Here is a 23,615-nt window from a genome sequence, read left to right as displayed (position 1 = left end):
CGGGGGAGGGGATGAAGTCATCTAGGCTACTTGGTTCTAATTGGACAACCTGTTTAGCAACGATCTCCATTAGTAAGCAAATAATTCCACTTGAACTCTAAAACAGCCACATGATCTCCCAGAGTTTACTGTATTAATATATATTTGCAAGCCTTTAACTCTCTCTCACATGAGTAGACTGAATGAAGTCATCTAGGCTACTTGGGTCTTTACTTACTAACCAAAACATTTAATTCTGTTCCATCCCTGATGGTTTGGGGAGGGGGAAACCTGTGAGAGATCATCTGAGTATGAGGTTATTGGGAAGTGTTGTTGCTTTCAATCTTTGTTCTCCACAAATATCAGCTGTCTTGTAACAGAGGGGATAGAAGAGAAAATAAATACAATGGCCTAAAAATGTAAGCTAATTATCCATAACTATTTCATATTACATCTCACTCTAAAAGGAAGAATCATATTGTATCACATACTGCACTGGTATTCATCACCTAACAAAGAGTATGGTTTGAGTTACCTGTGCAATCAAAAAACTGAGGTTGATTGTCTTTCCATCCTTTAAGAGATTCTGTAGTTTTCTGCTATTTAGAATGTTATCCAGGTACGTCCAAAGTTTCTCAACAATTTCATCCTCCAGTTCAAGTTTCTTGTTGTAATATGAAACCAATGCATGGCTCACCCAATCAAGTAATACCTGTGTTATTTAAAACAAAAACAAAAATATACAGCTGTGGGTGATCATCTTTACCTCCATGGGAAAAGGTTACAGAACTGTAGTAGCCACTTCACACCTGAGAATTGTGGGGACAGATGCCCATGAAGAACGAGCTCTATGTGGACGCAGAAGTTGGTCTATGCAGTTCTCCAAGCAGGATCAGGGCTTAAATTTGTAACACAGTTTTTCTAAACTCAATTTTGGCCCCCTTAGCACTCTAACCTTCATAGTAAAGCTAATTTCAAGGGTGAAAATGCTGGGTTCCTTTCAGCTTCTCTTAAACCAGCAGAGAAAATTTCTCACATAAAATTTTTATATCAATGAGGACATTTTTGAGTGAGGGAACTTAAAAAAAGAATTGGTGGATTTTCACTTTATAAAAATTGTTCTAATTTCCAAAATGCAAAAACAACTTGTCCTAAAGATTGCTAGTTTATTTAAAATCTTGATCCCCAAATAGAATGATTTCACAGGCCTGATTTAACTTTTTTGGAGTTCCTATTTTTTCAGTCTCTCTCTCTCTCTCTCTCTGTATACATGTATATTGTAAACCTCTGAAGCTTTGCTATCAGTAGAGCTTACAAAATCCTTTGGCAGTGCCTACTTTGCTTACAAGGTGTACAGATGTAGTCCATGTACTACAGGGTCTACAGACCAAACCTGAATATCTTGTAAATTCCACCATCACCACTACACAGTTACAAGCTCCAAAGGCCCCGTCTGATCTGTAAAGGATTATAAATGTCATAATAAGTCAGCACTGAACTTTCAAGGTCCAGAGATTGCAAGCTCTATGCTGACCATTATGGAGCTTCACAGTTCTTACAATTTCTGCTCCGTTTTTGTATGTAGATGTGAAATAAATAAGATTTTTCTTAATTTTTTTCCAAGTTCTTAAAGAAGATACTTTGAAATAACATTTTAAAAGTTTTAGTTTTCTTTAAAAAGGAAATTTAGACAAACCATTAAAATACAATTAAATTGTATAATGTTGCTCATTTAATCATTCCATTAAAAGTTAATTTCATGTTTTAAAGCAATTTATATAACAATTTAAAAAAAACACTTGTACAGATCCTTCTTATGCTCCGTTCTCAACTAAAATGCTAGCTGGTTTGATAGCTGGATCAGCAAGCAAAGCCCACCAAATGATGTAAGGTCTGCCCCTCTCAGGTGAAAGGAAGAACCACAGGACCCAGAAATCAACTATTTACAAGGAACACACACAAAAAACAGGTCACAGGGGATCAAAACATGGTATTGAGAAAGGAACACCGCACAGAGAACGTGCTGGACAATACCCACTACTCCAAGGAAGAATCCAAGGAGTGAGTGGTCATGCTGCCTGTATTCACACAGATAATGTGCCTGGAAACAGGTCTCACAGCCACAGAGAACTCTCCCCCACCAGTCCAATTTCCCCCTCCTGGACTGGTGGATGGTGATTTTAGCCAGTATCAGGAGAAGGCTGGCAAGACTTTGCGGGGCCATGTAGGAGATGTGATGAAAGATGCTAGCCTTACAACTCTGGAGACAGAGGTCTTCAATTTATCCGCAAAACCAATATAGCATGGGCACTGCATCTCTCCCCCCTCTGCCACATGAGCATGTCCCAATCCTGAATTGAAGAGACCATCTTTAGATGTGAGAAGGTAGTTCATTCTTTAGCCCATTCTATACTTGGCCTTTCTGCTGAAGCCACTAAACAAAACTTCCATATAACTGCCTCTTAGTGGTCACTGTTGTGATGGAGATGAAAGCCTATTAGGAAACAGACTGGGCTACTTCACAACCAGCAGCAACAACTTTCAGTTAGTCCCTATTACAGCTGTATTTGCACCAGTGCCTAGAGGCAAATGAAATGCATCATTCCTCCTCTGAATCAGCTTGGTCTCCACAGCAACAGATTGATACATTTTTCTGTATTTGACAATTAAAACAAAATCTTTTTTGAAAACATACTTGTTCTTTATTTGGAAGAAAGCACTGATGGGAAATCCATGCAAAGTGAGCTAATTTGATTTTGTCTTCCCAAGAGGTTTTTGCACTTTTCAGCTTCAGGTGAATTCCAGAGTAAATTGCAGCCATAGAGACTACTACTGTATCTGAAACATCAAATATTCACAAAAATATGAGATGCACTTGACAAACATTAACCAGAAGAATTTAAGAATATCAGAATTAACGGTTATTTCTCTCTATTAAAGCAGACTCTTGTTTGGGCTAGCCCTATGTTCATTCAGCTTTAGGATACAAGAGACCTGGGTTTGATACCCAGGTCTGGTCACTGAGGATCCAATCCACTGAAATCAGTGGAAACAGCATTGGATACCAGGCAAACAAGAGCTGGGAAAACTTGGAAGACAACACCACAAACTGAGTTTTTTTATGAGAGGGGCTTAACTACCCACCATTCCTCTGTAAAGCACAGGAAGCTGCGCATGCCCAGCACGTCTCAGGCTCAGACCCTACATCCAATGCTTAATTTGTCCCAAGGTTTGCAAGGTCTGAGCCCCGGCACCTCTAGGCTTGGCAGTATATAGCCCATTCACCTCCGGCCTTGCTGCATCAGTTATGAACGTTCAAAAGTTGCTTGAGCCCCGGCACCTTCCTCCATTACAAAGTAAGTACTGCCAGCGCCTCCATCTGAACCGAACCCACCCCTCCAAAGGTGAGCCAGAAGGCTGGTATTTAACTACATACCGGATAATAATGGACCAGATTCAGTTATGTCCAACCTCCCACACGGAGCAAGTGCCAGCTGCTGCTGCCGCCATGCGCCAGACCCACCCAAGAGTCACCTGAGACCACGCCCGCAACAAGCCGCTGAGACACTATGTCCAGACCCCGCGATGCAGCCACCCGCCCGGGGACCCTTCCTGGGCTGGGGCTCGCACCGCACCGACCACGCCCCGAACAACCGAGCCAGCTCCGGCGCCGCAGCCCGTTCCCCGCTCCCCCAGCCCGGCGCGGCACAAGCCCCGGCTCAGCTCACTCACACCTGTCGCCCCCCGCGCGGGTTCCGTCCTCACCCGGCCGCGGCTCCCCGCGTCCCCGCACACACGTGCTTCCGCCCCGGTCGCCCCGTGGCCTTTGCCCTTCGCCCGCTCAAGGCGCCAGGCAGCGCTAGCCGAGCGCCGCGGCGAGGGCCTCCCATTGGTGTGTGGGGGGGTGCATCACGCATGCGCCGTGGCGCCGCCCCAGCCCTCCTCGCTCTAGCTCTCTCTCTCTGTGTCAGTCAGTCATGGAGCGGCTGCCTCGAGCCGCGGCGGAGACGGAGGCAGCAGCAGCGGCAGCCAAGGGAGGCGGCGCGGGCTGCGCGCGCGCTGCGGAGAGCGGCGTCTCGCGCCGGCGGGCGCAGTGACAGCGCGAGCCCAGGATTCCGCCTTGTGCCCGCAGCAGGAGCCGCCGCCGCCTGCGATGCTCAGTGAGTGGCCCCAGGGCGGAGCGCGCGAGCAGGCTGCCCCGTGCAGCGCGCCCGGCAGCCGTCCCGGGCCCTGGGAGGGAGAGGGAGGCAGGCCTGGGCCGGGGGGGCGGCGCACACCGCGCCGGGGATGCAGCTGTGCCCGCCTGCAAGGGGACGGGAACCAGCTGCCTCGCCTCCCCTCCCTGCAGCGGTGCAGCCCCAGCAACAGGGAGCGGGATGAGGATCCTCCCTGACCCTGCCTCCCCATCCGCTTCTCCTTTGCTCCCTCTTGCTTTTTATCTCCTTCCTCCCCAGCTTCCTGATTCCCCCTGGCGGCTGCTGCCTTCTCTGCCCGTGGTTTCCCCCCTTCTGTGCTCTGCACTGATTTTATTAGGCTGGGAGGGGGACTATCGAACTGATTCTGCCCTGAAAAGTGACCCTGTAAAAATGGCCCCGTGGGACTCCTTGATTATTGTGTCTCAGTGATTCTAGGTTACAAGAGCTCAGCTTACATGTAGCAAAAGCATAACTTTTGTAACCACCACCCCTACAACCAGAGTCTGGGATCTGAAGATCAAGCTGGGGCTTTCCCGTTAATTTCATCAGAGCCAGCACTAAAGGCCCTGCAGGCCTAGTTCTGCCCTCAGTGACACCTGTGCAGCCCTACTAAAGGCTAATCAGGTTGCCCAGGGGGCACTGCAGGCAAAAGTTGGTCTACAGAATCTCATGCTGTTGATGACGCACAAGCAGGAAAACACCCAGCTTCGTTCCCAGGTTGTAGCGCTGGGAGTTATGAATGACTTTATACTGAGCACATTGGATTTGGGCTCAGTGAAACATAGGGAACCACAAATTCCCACTCTTACAGAGTTGCCTTCCAAAATATAACTGCAGTGTAAAAACCAAGCTTTTCTTGTGTGTTACAAATAAATCCTGAAAGTGTTAAAAATTCAGGATTTATTAACATTCTTTTAATGCTTATGCAATGAAAAATTGATTTTCACTTTCTGGTCTTCATGTGCTTGCTCAGTGGTGTTTTGTTTGGGTTACCAACATTGTAAAGGAAAATTATTATTTAAAAATACTGGTTCAGTTGGGAAGGGGGAAATTCATGGAAATGGATCTGTGGCTCTAACTTTGTTTTTACAAACCCTAATTTTGAAGTAAGATTTGACCTCACTTTAAGGAAGGCAGGGATGTATTAGAATTTGAAAGGAGAGGGTGATCTGTTGTGGGTGGAAATAAAATAGATCATGCTCGTGTGGAACACAGGAAATAAGGCACACAAAGCTTGCCATTGAATCTCATTCTTGAAACATCCTTCATGGGGTTGTTCAGGCTTATTCTATGGATTGTGCCCAAAATGCAGGTCTAGTGTGAATGGACACAACTCCACTAAAACCACTGTTAAACAGCTGTCTCCTCTATTTCTGAACCCAAACTCCACTGTTGGGTAAGGGTATAATCTACTGCAGGTAGTTAAATTATTTTTTGTCAAGGTCCAAACTTCTTGGTCAAGGTCCAGACTCCACAGAAACATTTGACACCTCAATAATAACAATAAGTAAATAAAAAGATTTCATGGTCTGTTCAAAAGCATCTGATGATCCGGATTTGGCCCACAGTCTGCCTGCTGACTACCCCTGCTTACTGTTTCTACCATCTGGAATGCTTCTCCTATTTTGCTGCATCTCGTTAAATCTCCATTTCAGCTTACAATGTATCTTGTCTCACTAACCTGGACCTCTATTTCTCTTACTATAAATGGGGGCACTTAAGTAAAATTTGAGCAAAAATTTAGAATTTGTAAAAACAAGTTTTTACAGAACCCTAAGACTAGTAGAAGTAGTGCCATGAAATAATATTTTTTTTAATTCAAGTGGAAGCAGTAGTTTTTAAGCACTTAAACATTTCCCTGCATTATTTGTGACCCAAACATTGAAGTACTGAGAAGCTGAGAGAGAACAAGAGTAAACAAAAGTGGAATTGCTAAGCAGCATAAAGTAGTTAATTAGATTCTTTAAGTTCAGTTCTCAGTTGTCAATGACACAGGCAGAAATATTGGAAATAATTATTTTTTTTAGCTGAGTCCATTTACTTCTATAAACTGTTGTGGGATTATAGTTTATATGAAAGGCCCCATACAGAAATGAAGTTTTGCTATACTGCACATGGACTCCAATTTTGGTGCCTCTCAGTAACAGACCATTGACCTGAAAGCAAGGGCTCAATTTGGGGATAAAAGGCAGTGATGCTCTGCCAACAATTCAATGCCTGACACACCACTCACCATAGAATCTGCAGATGTTCAAAATATGATCACAGGTGCTCAGCTGAGCTGGTCAGGTTTGACTCTTCATATGGAGGCTTGGATACACAGTTCTCAACAAAGGCAAAGGCCCTAGCTTCTGCAGTCATGTGATGACTTCAAAATCTAAGCTGGCTTCTGAAAAGTTGTTACTAGCCCTTTAGTATGCGAAGAAAAGCTTGAAAACATGGACAGAGCATAACTGCATTAGGGTCTGCCTGAGTCTGCAGGCAGCTTCCAGAAGGAGAAGCAACAACCACTATAGTCAGGGAAGATGCCCTTGGCCCCACATTAACCACCAAATCATAGTATGTTCCTGTTGCTCTGGGGAAGGGGAGCTTGGCTTGGGTTCTATGGGATTGGCACCCCCTTTGGGGCTGAGGTATCCTCTGGGCTTCTGGCTTCTCAAAAAAAAAAAGTAGTGTTTTTTTTTCCACCTACCACCCCCTCATGACACCAAAGCAAGATGATTTAATTCTGTGTAGACTGTGCAGCACTTCATAACATGATCTGTCCTCTCCTTTCTTTTTTATTTTGATAAGCAGTAGATGAGTTAACAATATTGACCTATTATCCCTGGGCACTTCCATTGATGCCCCATTAAGAAGAATCAGGTAGCTCAGACCTCTGAGTGATTTTCAGACTCACTTTGTGCAGACTCAGGCATTTCACATTTTAAAAGCTTTCTCCACAATCAGGAGAGCAAAAGACTAAGTGAAAGTTGAGATTTTGGAGAACAAGATGGCAGATGCCAGGGGGGGCGGAATCTAGGCCTCTGACCTGGTGTGATCTGGCCTAATTTGAACCCTGCTGACAGCATTCTGAAGGGCTGATTTCTTATGCTTATTTTAATATACTCTGCAATGGCCATCAAAATCACAGTATCTTTAGGAATATTGTTTTTGGTGCTTTGGAGCTTTTCTTCCTGTGTCTTTTACTGCAGATAATTTCCCTGCTTCCATTATAACACTCCCTTTCGTACTGAGGAGTCAGGTCCGATAGCGAATGGAAGAGCTGAGCCGCAGATAGCTGGAGCAAAAATAGCTTTCCAGGAGAGAGGCCTTATTGGACCGCCATAGCACCTGTAGCAGTAATGTCATGTATTTGCAATGTTTTAGGGGATTTGCTCAGTAGTAAACCATCTAAGCAGTTCCTGTTGGGTGACAAGAATTAAACAAAAGTGGAATTGCTAAGCAGCATAAGTAGTTAATTAGATTCTTTAAGTTCAGTTCTCAGTTGCCTGTGTTACCTATTTGGTAACTTTAAACCATCCTTTATCTACAGAAAAAAAAAAATCTTCTTAGGAGATGTCATTCCTAGTGTCAATCCCAGTCCTGTTGCGGGCAAAGGAGAGAGTGAAGGGGAGTAAGTGTTTTCCTGCAAACGTATAGAGTCCTGCAAATTCAGAGATATTCTCGGCTATTCATGGACCATTTTTGCAGATCAGATGTGGATACAAAATTTTGTATCCACGCAGGGTTCTACAAATGTAAAAAGCTAGGGTTTCCTGTTACCCCCAAAGCTCTGAAAAGTCCAAGCCTGAACGAGTTTCCAGTAACTGATCTGAATCGCAAGTCCTAATCTATTTGGTCTAACATCCCTAAAATACCCAATCCCTGTATATGAGGATTTGAGAGCCCTATTTAAACTCTTGTCTTTCTCCCTTTCCTCAAACTTACCCTCTTCTACATTAGTCACCTGCTTGATTCAGCAATTGCTGGTGAAGACTGACCTCTGTTCCCCTGCAGCCCTTATGGCATTACCATTTGATAGGATCTGCTGGAGTTCGACACCTCTATGCCTCAATGTAATGGGTGATTCTCCTCACTCATTACAGGCTTATTGTGAGTCACCTGTATAAGGGAGCTGTGTCCTAATGTGTGAGCACCTCTCCTTGATGCAGCTTCATGTTAGTTTTGGTAATGAAAAATAAGGCTGCGATTAAAGCAAAAAAACAAGACTCTGATGGTTATGGGTTCTATTTTATATTGAATCACTGGTGTGGGGCTGGTATACACACAGTTTGTGCAATGATTTAACTAAATCAGTTTAGAAACATATGTAGTTAAATCAGTGCAATGCCCTTTTGTAGATGCACATATTTTGGATTAAGAGTGGTATTGTGATTTAGTTTAAGTTGGTTTAAAAAAATGTAAAATAACTCAGTTTAAGGTACTCAATAATCTGAAATAAGAGCCTTTACAAGAGTGGGTTTCACAGATTTAATTAAATCTGTTTCTAAACTGATTTAGTTAAATTTGTGCACAGAGTATGCATCAATAAGGCCCTAGTGTGAGCTTGGATGAGGCACTTATACATCAGTTATACTAGCTGCAGTATTGGATAAAATATGGGACTGCAACAAAACAGATTCTGAATCTGATTTAAACTTCTCTGGGTGGGAGTTAGGATTTGGAGTTCTCTGCATTCACTTTTTTGTTGACTTGAATAGAATCCTATTATACCTCTCCCTTCTGCAGAGAAATATTAAAGATATCAGTAGAACTTACATTGATTTATATGATTTTATTAGCTCTTGTGAGTGGAGGAAGCTGTGGTTGAAACATACCATTTCTTCATTTTTTTAAATTGAAAAACGCACTTGTTTGTGGCCCCCCACAATTGACTCACTTAGGTGAACAGATGGAAAACTTTTTAAACTTGTCCCCAGAGCAAATATGGCTTTGTAATAGCACGTCTCTTAAAATTCCACTATTGCTAAAATTTCATATTCACACCCACTTGGTACTTCAAGAAGAGCTAATTGTTTTAACTGCTCCTGTAAACTGTAAAATGTGTGTGAGTATTAACAAAAGCTAAGCGACTGTCATGCTTTTTAAAAAGCTGTTAAAATCCTCTTGTTCTGTTTTGGGAAGGGATATCCTTAAAACTAATATTGCCTGTCTGAGAACTGATGTACCTCATAAAACATAGTTGCTCAAACCAGAAAACATTAGTATTTATGGTAAATAAATGCAGGTCTTTTTGTATTGGGAATGGGGACATAGGGTAGAGAGGTAGGAAGCAGACTTAATGTTGAAGTTCTTTAGCTCGTTCTTCCAGTAGAAGAAAATTAGCACTAATCCATATTTAATAAACCATATGTCCATGTTTGGTGTTTATTTCACTTAAAACTCTTAAACATCCCTAAATGTCTGAATAGAATCTATGGCTTTTTGACTGTGTCATTAGTGGGCAAGGGGGATTCAAGTAACATCTGACCAATGTTCCATTTTTCATAAACTATAGGCTGATGCAAGTAGCATCAGACTCATTATTTTATGGAGCTATGACACTTTTAGAAAATGTTTGCAAAATTCATTATTATTGCAAATAATTTCTAATTAACTTGTATTGCTCCTTTTTGTATAAGGATTTCCCAAAAAGATGTGTGGGAAAGAGGTGGCTGGATGGGGGGAAGGCAAGGGAGAGAAGGGTGCAGGAAGTTCTGCTTCTTACCTTTGAAGTACACCTCTACCTCGATATAACGCTGTCCTCGGGAGTCAAAAAATCTTACCGTGTTATAGGTGAAACCGAGTTATATTGAACTTGCTTTGATCCACCGGAGTGCGCAGCCCTGCTCCCCCGGAGCACTGCTTTACCGTGTTATATCCAAATTCATGTTATATCGGGTCGCATTATATAGGGGTAGAGGTGTAATAGGAATGTTAACTGTGGTCTTCCCGGGTTTTGCTGGAGGACCTCCTGGTAGTCCCAGAAGTTGTTTAATGTTAGCTCTTGCCTCTTAAACTTCCTTTAAAAAAAGTTGAGTTGTATGATTAAAAATCTGTTCCCTTCTTTGCTGATCAACTTTCATTCGTGTGATGATGTAATTTCACTGGTTTTACAGTCATCAGAGTCATTTAAGGCTAAACAGGACCTGAATTTGTAATGTGAAAAAGCAAGTAGGAGAAACATGCCTTTCAGGCCCTCCTTATACATCACAATGAAAAAGGGGGTGAGGGAAAGGCACAACCCAATTTAAAAAACAAACTTTACAAGTTACTTTTGCTACCTTATAATGGATGTTCTTTTAGCTAAATAAAATCTTTTGGCTAACCACTACCGTTTTCTCTTACTCTTTCAGTGTCTAGTTATGCTGAGGTATTGGGAGATGAGCACTTAAGGGTATCTCTCATACTTCAGTGTCTAAAGAATCTGCCTATGTGGTTGCTAGTATAATGGAAGTTTTGAGCCATTTGTTTTCAGTCAGGTTTAATGCAGATACTATGTTTATGGAAAAAGATACATAACCCACCTGTAAACCATATTTTTATGCACCATCTTTTTTGAGGTCATGAAACGCGTACGCACAGAACAGATTCAGATGGCAGTGTCCTGCTACCTCAAGCGCCGTCAGTATGTGGACTCGGAAGGTCCCCTAAAACAAGGGCTGAGGCTGTGTCAGACTGCTGAAGAGATGGCAGCTAATATCACAGGTAAATTTTTCATGCATACTTATGGGAGGAGGAGTGGAAAATACCTAGTTTCTATATAGTAACTTTAATTTTCAGAGGGAATTTTTCAAATACTAAATTGGGAGGAATTACAAACAGTAGTGGGGAAAATAAAATATAAAGGGGCCTAGACTAGAAGCGTGGTCAGAAGAATAATAAGATTAATGATAGAGAAAAAGTAAGCTAATTAATCTGGGCAAATATTCTGAAACACCCATTTATGCTCTATGGGAAGGAGAAACCTGGCGAGTACTGATGGTGAAAAAACCTAAGGGTGAAATTGGGTATGAATAGGAAAAGCCAGTACAACTTCGTGTTGCAGAAGCACAGAATCATATGAAATAAAAATACCAGGAACTGTTTTTCTCTGACTAGTAGTTGTCATGTAGTTTTGAAAGACCCTTCCACATCCCTCAAAAGAACCCTGTAATGGCTGGAATGGAACGTGTTTACATGCATTCTCTCTCCCTTTCCCTTCTAAGAGCTCCTGGATCTCTGCTACACTGTCTGCTCCACATCTCCTCCTCCGCCCAAGGAACATGTTTGTTTGTTTTTTCAAACCATGTCTATGGCACTCTTCGCTGCAGAACCTGAAGGGGAGGGACACAACGGTCCACAAATATTGCAAGAATATAAACACCAAAGGGTGGGGTGGGGGTTATAATGAGGGATGAAACTCATGTTTAAAGGTAAAAGAAAATACAGGCCGAATGTTCGGTGGGAGGAGAAGTTTTCTGTCGGTGAGCTCTCAGCCTGTGGCAGCCTCCCAAGGGGAGTGGTACACTCTCTGTTTCTTGTAACACATACAGCTTGCCTGGACAAAATACCAGTTACTGTACAATCCTGCATTGGCAGGGAGATGGACTAGAAGATGATAAAATAGATCTTTTCCATTTCTAGAATAGACCCACCACAATACTGAAGCAGAGTGTAACATGCTATGGGTAAATGGCAGGTTCAACTCTTTATAGACCTAAGAGAAATGATAATTGGTGCGTCTGTATGGCTTTTCATCTTCAAACCATTTTCAGACAATAGCTATAGCAGGGTTATAGTGGATCACAAATTGAATATGAGTCAACAATGTGATGCAGTTGCAAAAAGGGCTAATATGATTCTGGGTATATTAACAGGAGTGTTGTATGTAAGATACAGGGTGGTAATTGTCCCGCTCTGCTCAGCACTGGTAAGGCTTCAGCTAGTGTACTGTGTCCAGTTCTGGGCGCCACATTTTAGGAAAGATGTGAAGAAACTAGAGAAAGTCCAGAAGAGAGCAACAAAAATGATAAAAGATTTTGAAAACCTGACCTATGAGGAAAGGTTAAAAAACCTGGTCATATTTAGTCTTGAGAAAAGAAGACCGAGGGTTGATAAGTCTTCAATTATGTTAAGGATTGTTAAAAGAGGTTGGTGATTAATTGTTCTCCATGGCTGCTGAAGATAGGACAAGAAGTAATGAGCTTAATCTGCAGCAATGGAGATTTGGGTTAGATGTTAGGAAAAACTTTATAACTATAAGGATAGTTAAGCTCTGGAATAGGCTTCCAAGGGAGGCTGTGGAATCCCCATATTTGGAGATTTTTAAGAACAGGTTGGACAAACATCTGTCAGGGATGTTCTAGGTTTACTTGATCCTGCCTCAGTACAGGGGGTGGGATTTGATGACATCTCAAGGTCTCTTTCAGTCCTCCATTTCTATGATTCTATTTAATCTTCACAACAAACCAGTGAAGTATTATTCTCATTTTAAATGGGATGCAACTAAAGTAAAAAGATGAAGTGATTTTGCTGAAGGCTGCAGTGGGGAAGAAGGAGGCAGTGTGATAATGGGATTAGGACTTGGGAGCCATAATCTCAGTGGCATAAAGTATGACAGTAGATGCTGGTGGGATTATGTTGGTGTATGCAGATCTTACTATTTTGCATACAAATAGAAACCTAATTTAGATAAGAGAGTATGAATATCTGTATATTTTTAACTGGCCACCAAACACTGTAAATAAATTTATATTCATTAGTGTGTATCCTGCCAGTTCAAGGATTTTGTTGCTGGTGATCCAGAACGCAGTCATCAGTTTTCATTAGATCCCAAACTCAGGGCAGTCAGTGGTCATTTGTTGAGGTGGTCACTATTAGTTCATTTCAGACATGTTCAGTGGGAGCACAATGTGCATAAGTTATAGTTCTCCAGATGAGAGTGAACCTCTGGAAAGTTCTTTTTTCGTGACTTAAAACAAATATAAAAATGGAAACTGGGCTGATCAAGACTATGGAGGTTGGATGGTCTTCCTGCAACATATCCTGACTATGGAGGTTGCCTTGGTCTTGAAGACTGATAACTAGACTAACACCTGACCACAATAAAAAAAGCCTGTGTTGAAATACTCTTGGAATAACTATTTTCATCACTTTTCCTAAAAATCCCCTGCTGACTCCCTAACAAAACCCACCCATGCTTTTCCTGTTCAGCTGTTTCCCTGATTGTTTTCGCCATATTGTTTTCTAAACAACAATCCTTTCATTTAATTCTCTGGGTCATTTACTTCCTATTCTTGCCTGTCTCCTGTACTATGGTTTCTGTTCTTTCTAGATATATTTCATGTTCTTTATTTGATTTATATGCTTTTCTTTTTCTTTCCTATATTGGCACTTAACTTTTTCCTTCTTCCTTCAGAATTGCTTTACCTCAGCCCATCCCAAATGTTTGATATGGTCACTATATCTCTCTAGCTATTTGTCTGTTGTATGCTTCACTGCAGCATACAAACTGGGGAGCAGAACTTCCTCCCAGCTCATCTTCTGCCCTTTATGGGACCAGAAGCATAATGCACCAGTAGCGCAAGTGAACCTGCAGCAGGTTTTTCTAATACACACATATACCCGTGGGTGAGGTAAATTGATCATTTTCTAATAGACCAATAAAAGTGTGAGAGTAGCCATCCTGTGTGTATCAGCTGAAGAGAACACTTTTGTTAGCCAAAATAGAACACTACAAGGGAGATCATCATTTCAGCTAGGATAGTTCCTTTCAATCTATTAGCAGGTCACATAACTGGCTCCATTTACAGGAATTGAAATCAGGAAACAGATGTTATCAATCGATGCTGTCATGGCCAATGGAGAGGGTGGGAGGGAAACTGTCCATGGTAGAACTGAAAGAAATGTATATACGCCCAAAATCTCTCTCTTTCTTTCAGAAGGAAAATACACCTGAAAACAGCTCTCCCTGCTCCAGAGGAGTTTTTAGGGAGTGATTAAGTTCTTGATTCCTGTGTAAAATGTCAGAAGGGGAAGAACTAGAATTCTAACTGCTTATAATTGGCTCATATGTAGTATCTGGTTACTGTTTGCATGATGGCAATGAGCATAACTGCCCGATTAGCCTTTTCCCGAGTTAATTACTCAAAGGTAACACCCTTCTGTCTTACACGGAAGGTGATCTTGGTTTTGAAAAGTAAGTCAGTTACACGGGGCTAAGGGGAGATTTAGTGGTACTCAGTAGAGTGCACCTGTGTGGTATGGGCAGAGAGGCAGATCACTCCCATTACCTATGGGAATGTCAAAATCAGGACCTATTGCCAAAGGTAGTGCTGGGGAAACGGGAACATCCTAAAGAGCTGACGCTAAATCTTTTCTTTAACCCTGTATAGAGATTTTATTACGGAATAGCCATATTTGCGTACATGGGTGAGTCGCATAAAAGGCAAGCTCTTGTGATTGGGTCTGCTACTGTTTGGGCTGTTCAGATGACTGATGCAGCTGACTTTGTAAACTACCGTGCAATGCTTTTTTAGGTTAACGTGAGCAAAGTTTGTATATTATAGTTCTAATAGAGAATGTTGACTTCGTTGAGCCATAAGTCCAAGCACTAACAGAGAAGCTGAACTGTAGGCATTAAGTGAGCCTAAAAACTTTGTCTTTTAGAAGTAGAAAAAAGTATTTGAAGTCATTCAATAAATATATAGGTTTTTTTCCTTTTTACATCACCTCTAAGATTTTATGCAACACAGCATGCCTTCAGAACCTTACTGTTTGCTTCTGCATGGAATTCCTACCAGTTCTGAATTTCCAAAGTAGCTGGGTTATGGAAAAACAATCTTCCAACAGTGTTTAGATTTGTGTATTTAGGAAATAGGGGATTTGGGAGGGGTGGGATATTGTTATCCATGTAACTTCACTAGCACTGAGTTTGTTCACAGTGGGGGCTGCAGTTTTGCAGCTATCTTTATGCTCCTGCAATTGAATTGAGCTCAGCCCTGGGAACCTGTAAACATGACCACTGCATTTCCCTAAGCTGATGTAAGATATGCCTACTCATTATAAAGCAGGGGTAAGTGTAATGCTAGGGTATATGTGAATCTTGGCTCAACGCTATCTTCATTTCTTTCCAGTGCGACACAACAGGGGTAAGTTGGAGACTGGCCTTTCTCTCTTCAGCATGTGGAAACTGGCAACTTTGTTTATAGGCTTCCAGGCCTGTAATAACTGAGTCTTATGAACGCTAGAGAGCAAGAGGGGGACCAGGATTAGGAATAAAGAGACTTGAGGAAGAAATTGTGGGGTTGGATTGAAAACAGATGGGAAGGAGGAGAGGATGTAGGCAAGTATAAACATGGATAAAAGAAGGGGAGTGAAGGAAAGAGGGAATGATAAAATTCATAAGAAGAGAGAAAAAGTATAGTAAAAAGAAAAAACAGGTGAGAAGGAAGAGCAAAAGAATCAAGACATTACAAATTTTAAAATTTACATTTTGACATTCAAAATTTAATAGAGTACAGATGTAGTCTGCTTAGAGTGTCACAGAGAGTTGTGTATAGGTTTAGGAGGTGGAAGATTTTGGTTTTCCTTCCTCTGATGGGGATCCCTTTTTTGAATACTTCAAAGCTATCTTTACCAGAGTTAATATTGATCTTTCTGAAAAACAATGTAATACCTATTTTTATGGCCATGGCATGTATTTGTCAGAACAAAACTCCATTGGAAAGGTAGTCACAAGCACCACTACAAGGTTTTTTTCTTCCCTCCTGCAAATTACTCAGTATTTTGTATCATGTAGGCTGGTCAAAAGATACTGCCCAGATCAGTTGGTGGATACAGCTTTGCTATAACATGCGGTCCACAGCAACATGAGAGCATAAGGATACATTTTGATAAAAACTAGGTGTTTGAAGAAGTAAAGGTATGGATTTGTGGGCACTGATTCTTTAGTGGGATTTCTAGACACTGCTGTAATGCAGATAAACCCTATACTCAAGAAATCTGATAATCTGATTTAATATCCCCAATTGTAGAATTCAGATTCTCTGGGAATTCCTCACTTCATGTGATAGATTCATTTGAGAGAGAAACACAAGTTTGCTTCAATAAGAATGATTTATTTTAGCACACACAGGGTTGTGGGACTGTGCTGAATTATCTAGTGGCAATCTAAAGGGATCTGTAACAATGTTTAGACAGAGAACTTTGTGCTTTTTTTGAAAGTTAAACAGTGGGTAACTATTGTTTCTTGTCAAGCTTTCAGTACAGTACTTAATGTGTACAACCTTTTCCATTTTCACTAATTTATGTAACTTTGGATTAATAATTTGTCAGATGCCCTATGAGACAGTATCTAATGCTTTGCAGAACATGGCCTACATTCATCCTGAAATGTTGTCTCTTTGGTTGCATTTTGTTCAATTTTATGTTCTGAATTTTGACACTTTCAGATACCAATACCCTTGGATTCTAATTCTTTTTTTATTCTCCCAGTCCAATCTGAATCTGGTTGTGCCAACGTAGTGTCTGCAGCTCCCTGCCTGGCAGAGCCACAGCAATATGAAGTGCAGTTTGGACGATTACGCAGTTTTCTCACAGGTAAGCAGCTGTGGGAGGAGGACAGCAGATTCTGGACAGGCAGTATACCTTTTTAATTTTAATTTAGTGTACAGTGCTAGCTCAAAGTCTTTAAAATTCTTTTTTGAATGGGTGACTCTATGTCCAAGAGACCTAAATCTGAAGTCTTGTAGCTTCAGTGAGTAAAGGGACTCCACCACTTACCTTTAAAAACAGGTAAAACAAATTAACATTTAAGATTACTGCAACTGAAAGGTTAGAGAGAGAAATATTTATCTCTTTCAGTATGTTTACTCTGTGCATTTGACTGCACTTTGTGCATAGTCAGTTTTGCTGTTTCCCTTCTCAGCCGGTCAGTTTACCCTTCGTGTTTGCGTGGATCTTCCATGCAGCAACAGGAGAGTGGGAAAGACGTATTATTTTTTTAAGAAATGAAAAAAGGAAGGTGTGATTGTAAAACACTAAAATTGGCAGATCATTTTAGAGGTAGATGTAGTGGTATTCTATTTCTGTTCTTGTTAGCTTTTCAGACATTGTGGTATCTGAATGCCTGAAGCTATTTTTAACTCATTTTTTGATTGCCTAGATCTTAAGGGGAACTGTATTCCTTTAAATTTACCTGAGCATTGTTCCAAAGTTTTTGGGACTAGAGGATGTGGGGAAGAAACCAACAGTGTTGTCTCTGTGTGCCCCCAAAATAGAAAGAAAACTTGATCTTTCTAGAAACAAAAAGACCCTTGGAGGGTAGGTGGCAGTAAAAAGTGGGAGGGGCTTCCAGGGAAAGGAGTACAGAAGTGGCCGATCAAAGTGTTGTGTGTGACTGCCACCCTTTACGGCTGTGGGGAGAGCTCTATTGATTACAGTTATATTTAAGTTAGGATTAATATTCCTGCTGGAGTTGAGGCGGGTTAGTTGGGAAGATTCCCATCACAGTATATAATATAGCTGGTCTGTAGACTTATCGTGACCATCAGTAATGCAATGGTATCAAACTACTGCATGCTTTTATAATTTGAGGGTGGAGATAGTATTGAAAAGTGTGGACATTTCTTTTCAAGATTGCAGGTAAACCTCATGCATTAGATGTGGGGTGCAGTTTTCTTAGCATCTTCTTGCTTGAGGCTCACAGGTGCCCTTTAAGTCAGCCTTCATGGCTCCAACTGGCAGCTGCTTTCCCCTTTTCTATCCCCTTCTGTTTTGGTTTTGATCTTACCTGCTTGATCCCCTTCTGACTTGAACTTTAACCTACTTTCATATCTGCATCTATGATGTGTAACCTGCAGCCAGACAGCCAAACGAAGCCCACTAAAGGCTTGCTGCCTGCCGTCTCTGTCTCCACTGGCACTGAAAAGCTGTTGTTGCACATTTCTCCGCAGTGCATTCCTGTAGGGCTCCTGCAGGTCCCATTCTCTCCCACCCCCATTCCTGCCAACTTGTAGCCTCGTCTCCAGTGAGGTCCTGCTCCTCTCAGCACTTCTGAGGCATGGGAATGGAACAGAGCACCATCTGGCAGCTTGGGCGTTCAGAGTGTGCAAAACACTAATTGGTTGTCCATGACCTGGGAGAGAAGGGAGAAAGAATGCAGAGGGGGGAGAGGTTTACAAAAGGAGACAGAGAGAGGCAAAATGGCAGGATGGAAAGGAAAAAGTGTTGGAAGAATACTTAGGTTCTTTTCCATTGTCTTTTCTCATTGATTTGAAAGGAAAAAGAGAAAATGATGTCTGGGAAGGCAAGAGGCAGAGAGAAATGGGAATAAAGAAATAAAAAGGGTTGAAAAAGACCCACCTTTAAGGCTTTTAAAATATATTTTGTTTCATTCATCTGAATGCATCTTACACAAATGTTGAGGCTTGAGCTGCTGGTAAATCGCTGTTGTGGCCCTGTATGCTGCCACTGCTTGTGTGGCACTGCTCGGCATGTTATAGCTCCCTGCAGTCACTTGAACCTGGGAGAAAAACAGCCCCAAGAAGCTGGCTTAAAAAGGGGTGGAGTTGTTACACAGCTACAGTCTCTTCAAGGTACAGTGTATCCCAATCAGGTGTACATTACACTGTGTTCTGGAAATTACTGTTGGGATTTGTTTTGGCTAAAGAGAGAAGAGCAGGGACAGAAATAAAACTGTGAAGCACAGTGTGTTGCAATATGTTTTCAAAATAAACTGAGAGTATGTTCCTCTTCCTTCATTTGCGAATCAATTCCATGCATTTAAAAGCACCAAACGCAAGTTGTACTGGAGCTGGGAAAACCACTCAGTACAGGCCCAAATAAAGTAGGTAAATAATTCTGTGTTAAACATTACGGAGGTATCGTGTACAAATATATTTTTTAACATATCCTAATTTTAAAATGCAATTATTTCAGTACATAGAGTATTTAAAATAGGAAAATTTTCTTCTAAATTCATAAAAGAGATTCCAGCTGTCATGTTGTTTATGGTGTGTATTTTAATAAATGGATCTTAATGAAAAGTGCTGTTAGTAACAGAAGTAAGCTATTTCAAACTGAATTTTATGTTGACAGTCTCCCTCTTGCTGAGCTGAAAATGTATTTTAGATCAGAGATGCAATAGATTCTCTATCCCCCCTTTAGGGACACCAAATATTTATTTAGAAACACCAACAGAAGGCTAGACGTTTGTCCTCTAACACCATTGAAGGCAGCTTGAATAAATTGTCTTGATTTATGTTTCTAGCAGAAAATAGATTGAGAGAAACCATAATGCTTGTTGTTGTGTTTTGATTTAGATTCAGATTCCCAGCACAGCCATGAAGTGATGCCTCTTCTGTATCCCCTTTTCGTCTACCTCCATCTTAACATGGTCCAAAATGGCCTAAAGAGCACAGTGGACAGTTTCTACAGTCGCTTCCATGGGATGTTCATGCAGAATGCCAGCCAGAAGGATATCATTGAGCAGTTGCAGACTACCCTGACTATTCAAGACATCCTGTCCAACTTCAAGCTCCGGGCATTTCTGGACAACAAGTATGTTATCCGCCTTCAAGAAGACAGCTACAACTACCTTCTCCGCTACCTCCAAAGTGACAACAACAATGCTCTTTGCAAGGTTCTCACCTTGCACATTCACCTGGATGTGCAGCCTGCCAAGAGGACGGACTACCAGCTATATGCCAGTGGCAGCTCCTCACGCAACGAGAGCAATGGCCTGGAAACGACAGACATGCCTGCTTCCATACTGCAGAATGAGGCAGCGCTGGATTTATTGCAGGACAGCATTAAACGAGTCAAGGACGGGCCTCCTTCACTAACCACCATATGTTTCTATGCCTTCTATAACACAGAGCAGTTGCTGAACACAGCAGAGATCTCGCCGGATAGCAAGCTGCTTGCTGCTGGGTTTGATAATTCTTGTGTAAAGCTGTGGAGTTTGCGATCCAGGAAGTTAAAATCTGAGCCCCATCTTGTAGACGTGTCCAGAATCCGCCTGGCTTGTGACATCGTGGATGAGGAGGTCTGAATATCCTTATTTTTCACCCTATACGTTTTGGAATGTGTGTAGACTATTTATATAAGAAAGGCTAAAAGAAATGTTTTCTAACTTGGATATGGGGATAGGGCTTCATGGAACGGGAGAGGAACTGTAAGGGCATTGAAAAGCTGAATGACCTTGAATCTGCTCCACCCCAATATGAAAGTCTTATGATCTACTGCCATCCCTCTCTTCTCCTGCAGCAGCCCTTAATGCAGACAGCTGTGGGAGGATTTTATGTGGACAAGCTCAGGCAGCAGCCTGCCAGTCCTAGCTGCTTTTTTCCTGCTCCCTCTGTACTTGGCTCAGCCACTAAAACAGGGGTGAGCAAACTTTTTGGCGCGAGGGCCACATCTGGGAGGGGAAATTGCATGCAGGGCCACGAATGTAGGGCTAGGACAGTGGGTGCAGTGTGCAGGAAGGGGCTCAGGGCAAGGGGTTGGGGCGGAGAAAGGTGTGGTGTGTACGAGGGGACTCGGGGGTGCGGAGTGTGGGAGGGGGCTCAGAGCAGGGGTGCAAGGAGGGGTGCGGAGTGTGGGAGGAGGCTCAGGGCAGGGGGTTGGGGTGCAGGAGGGATTCGGGTGCAGGCTCTGGCCCAGCGCCGCTTATCTGGAGCAGCTCCGGGGTGGCAGCGGTACGCACCAGGGCAGGCTTCCTGCCTGCCCAGGCTCCCTGCCTGCCCTGACCCCGTGCCGCTCCGGCACCACATCCCTGCGGGGGGTGGGCAGAAGGCTCTGCATGCTGCCCTTGCCTGCGGGTACTTCCCCCGAAGCTCCCATTGGCCATGGTTCCCTGTTCCCGGCCAATGGGAGCTGCGGGGGGCGGTGCCTGCAGGCGAGGGCAGTGCACGGAGCCCTCTTCCCCTCCTCCCCCAGGGGCCGCAGGGACGTGGTGCCGGCCGCTTCTGGGAGCAGTGCGGGGCCCGTGGCGCCCTGGGGGTGGCAATCCCGCGGCCCGGATCTGGCCTGTGGGCCATAGTTTGCCCACCCCTGCACTAGAACATATGCAACCTGGCACCATTGAACCGCTAGTGGAGGCCCAACCCCAGAAGCACGTAGCCGTCCTGTGAGTGAGAGAGTGAGGCTGCAGGGATACCAGGAGTGAAACAAGAACAGTGAATAAGACAATACAAAGCAAAAATAACAGGGAAAACAAGACAAGAAGGGGAAAAAGGAGCAGACAGAAGAGGGTAGGAGATAGAAAATGGACAGAAAAAGACGAGAGCAGAAGGGGGCTGGGCCTGGTGTGAGGAGTCATGGAAGTGGGAGCCATGCCCATTTCTCAAACTGTCTCAAGGGAGGCTCCATTAAGGTTGAGAACCTGTGATTTAACTGATCAGTGGGTAAATGTTTAGTACAGAGAAATTATGTTGAACTGTCTATACTACGGAAACTGCACTGTAGAAATGTAAGAGACTTGCCAGTGTATCTTTGTAATGTTTGAGAGGAGAATGATGCGTATGCCTTTGCATGCCTGGCCTTCACCCCAACGCTTTGCTTGATGGCATCATCTAGTTTATTCCACATCTCTTTTAGTTAGTGCCAATTGCCCCATTTCTGCCCTCCCATTGCAGCCACCCACGTGGCACCTTGCATTTGATTAGGAGATCAGGACTTGTGACTCTGACTTTCTTTAATCATCCTTCCAAGCAAGGCCTCCCTTATTCTTGTGCTCAGCAGCTTGCTGTGAGAACATCCTCTCGCTGCTGTTTTGCTATTTTGTGTTGCTTTTTAAAGAAAACCCAGTAGCATCTAGATAGTGAGGGACTGTTTACTTTGACATAGTAAAGAGAACTCCGAGCCCTAATTATGAGTAGGGATTGTTTTGTTAGTCATCTTGGGGCAGACTTCCAGGCAATGTGGCTCAATACGCAGTACTACTTGAGTTAACCCTTTCAGGTGGGTGTACAAATTGGTAGCTTAGGCTATCCCAAGATCAGGCTATGAACTACTTTCATCATAAGGTTCTGGGAGTCCATAGGACTTTTCACTTTGAATCAGTGCTGTGACAAATATGCAGGTCACCTCAGATTGCCTCTGGGCTTCAGGCTGCCCTATGCTATATAAATTCCCTTGTTTACATATCTAACTTCTGAATAGCAAAACACTGCCAAGTTATTTGGAGTATATATTGCTTCTTGCTAGCAAGTGTTTACATACCTTTATGTGTGTTCTGAAATGGCTTTGGAAGTCTGGGTGCAAATGGCTCTTGCTGATTATTTAACATTTGTGTCCATTGTAATATCTGCATACAAGTTTAAAACAATATCTTGTCAAAAATTAGCACATGTCCAAGAAATTTCTGCCCCACCACTGACCAAAAAAAACCCAGCCATCGTGGCAGCAGGACCAAATGTAGGGAAAAACCTGGATGAATACACTTCTTGCAACATGTCATAATATTGCCAAATTCTGGGCTAGAAAGAGAAAAAAATATAGAACGGAGAGCCCATCAATGAGAATATGCTGCCACAGGCCTCCAGGAGTTCAAACTTGAGAACAGGCATTCAGATACAATTGGGATGGAGGCCCAGGGCCGGCTCTAGGATTTTTGCCGCCCCAAGCAGAAACAATTTTGGCCTCTTCCCCCCTCCCCCCGTTTTTTTCTTACCCCACCTCCAGCACCGCCTCAGCTCCGCCCCTTCCCCAAATCCCCAGCCCTGCCTCCTCCCCCCAGGCTCTCAAGTCTGGGAGGGAGGGTGAGCAGCGGCGCGCGAATCAGCTGTTTCGTGCGCCGTGGCCGCTCGGGATCTCCCCCTCCCTCCCAGGTTTGAGAGCCTGGGAGGGAGGGGGAAGCAGCGGCGTGCGAGTGGCAGCAGCGGAGGTGAGCTAGGGCGGCCGGGGCACATTTTTAGGGGCGGCATTCTGGCGCCAGCCATGCCACCCCTAAAAATGTGCCGCCCCAAGCACCAGCTTGTTTTGCTGGTGCCTAGAGCCGGCCCTGTGGAGGCCATAAATACCTATATAGGCAGAGTAAGAGCATTCTGGCTGGTCACAGCTGCCATGATGTGTGATAGTGAAAGGAAAGGCTATATCTGGGAGAGCTATTCATGTATAAATGATCAGTACTGTGGAAAATATACAATACACAGGATAACTTAGATAAAAAGCACCTGGATGCTACAGCGATGGGTGCTGTAGAACAGCCTTTGATGATGCCTCACTTTGGAGATACGGGGTTTCTATATTGTCTTGTTTGTCTCCCTCCCCTCCCCCACTCACTCCAGATACTTTGGTTTTGGGGAGATTATTGCATATCCTTATAGGGTTACCATACGTCCTCTTTTTCCCGGACATGTCTGGCTTTTCGGCAGTCAAACCCCCGTCCGGAGGGAATTGCCAAAAAGCCGAACATGTCCAGAAAAACGGCGGCTCTGCTCCTCCCCTGATTCTTCGGCTCTGTTTAAGAGC

General features: G+C 43.2%; 2 protein-coding genes across 4 annotated transcripts in view; one reads left to right on the top strand and one right to left on the bottom strand.

Annotated features, from left to right (window-relative positions):
• The window catches only part of URB2 (URB2 ribosome biogenesis homolog), a 29,807-nt gene extending 25,924 nt beyond the window's left edge, over nucleotides 1-3,883 (bottom strand). For 2 of the 3 annotated variants that reach the window (XR_004645060.1, XM_034765128.1), the window contains exons 1-3: nucleotides 3,745-3,883; nucleotides 2,675-2,817; nucleotides 515-691 (exon numbers count right to left, since the gene is read on the bottom strand). Coding sequence is in view for 2 of the 3 variants with exons in the window: in XM_034765128.1 (XP_034621019.1) it covers nucleotides 515-691; nucleotides 2,675-2,800 (303 nt within the window). In the remaining variant the exon portion in view is untranslated. Of the gene's footprint in view, nucleotides 1-514; nucleotides 692-2,674; nucleotides 2,818-3,713 lie in introns of all 3 variants that reach the window. The other variant, XM_034765129.1, reaches the window with a different exon arrangement.
• A 25-nt stretch (nucleotides 3,884-3,908) lies between these two features.
• Nucleotides 3,909-23,615, top strand: part of TAF5L (TATA-box binding protein associated factor 5 like) — a 25,994-nt gene continuing 6,287 nt past the window's right edge. Inside the window, exons 1-4 of the mRNA XM_034765130.1 lie at nucleotides 3,909-4,139; nucleotides 10,721-10,865; nucleotides 16,635-16,739; nucleotides 19,463-20,187. Of these exons, the coding sequence (XP_034621021.1) occupies nucleotides 10,724-10,865; nucleotides 16,635-16,739; nucleotides 19,463-20,187 (972 nt within the window). The 5' untranslated portion in view covers nucleotides 3,909-4,139; nucleotides 10,721-10,723. The remainder of the gene's footprint in view (nucleotides 4,140-10,720; nucleotides 10,866-16,634; nucleotides 16,740-19,462; nucleotides 20,188-23,615) is intronic.

Source organism: Trachemys scripta, chromosome 3 (assembly GCF_013100865.1).
Source record: "Trachemys scripta elegans isolate TJP31775 chromosome 3, CAS_Tse_1.0, whole genome shotgun sequence".
NCBI lineage: Eukaryota > Metazoa > Chordata > Testudines > Emydidae > Trachemys > Trachemys scripta.
Note: the sequence above shows the minus strand (reverse complement) of the source record. Positions and strands in the feature narration are given on the sequence as shown.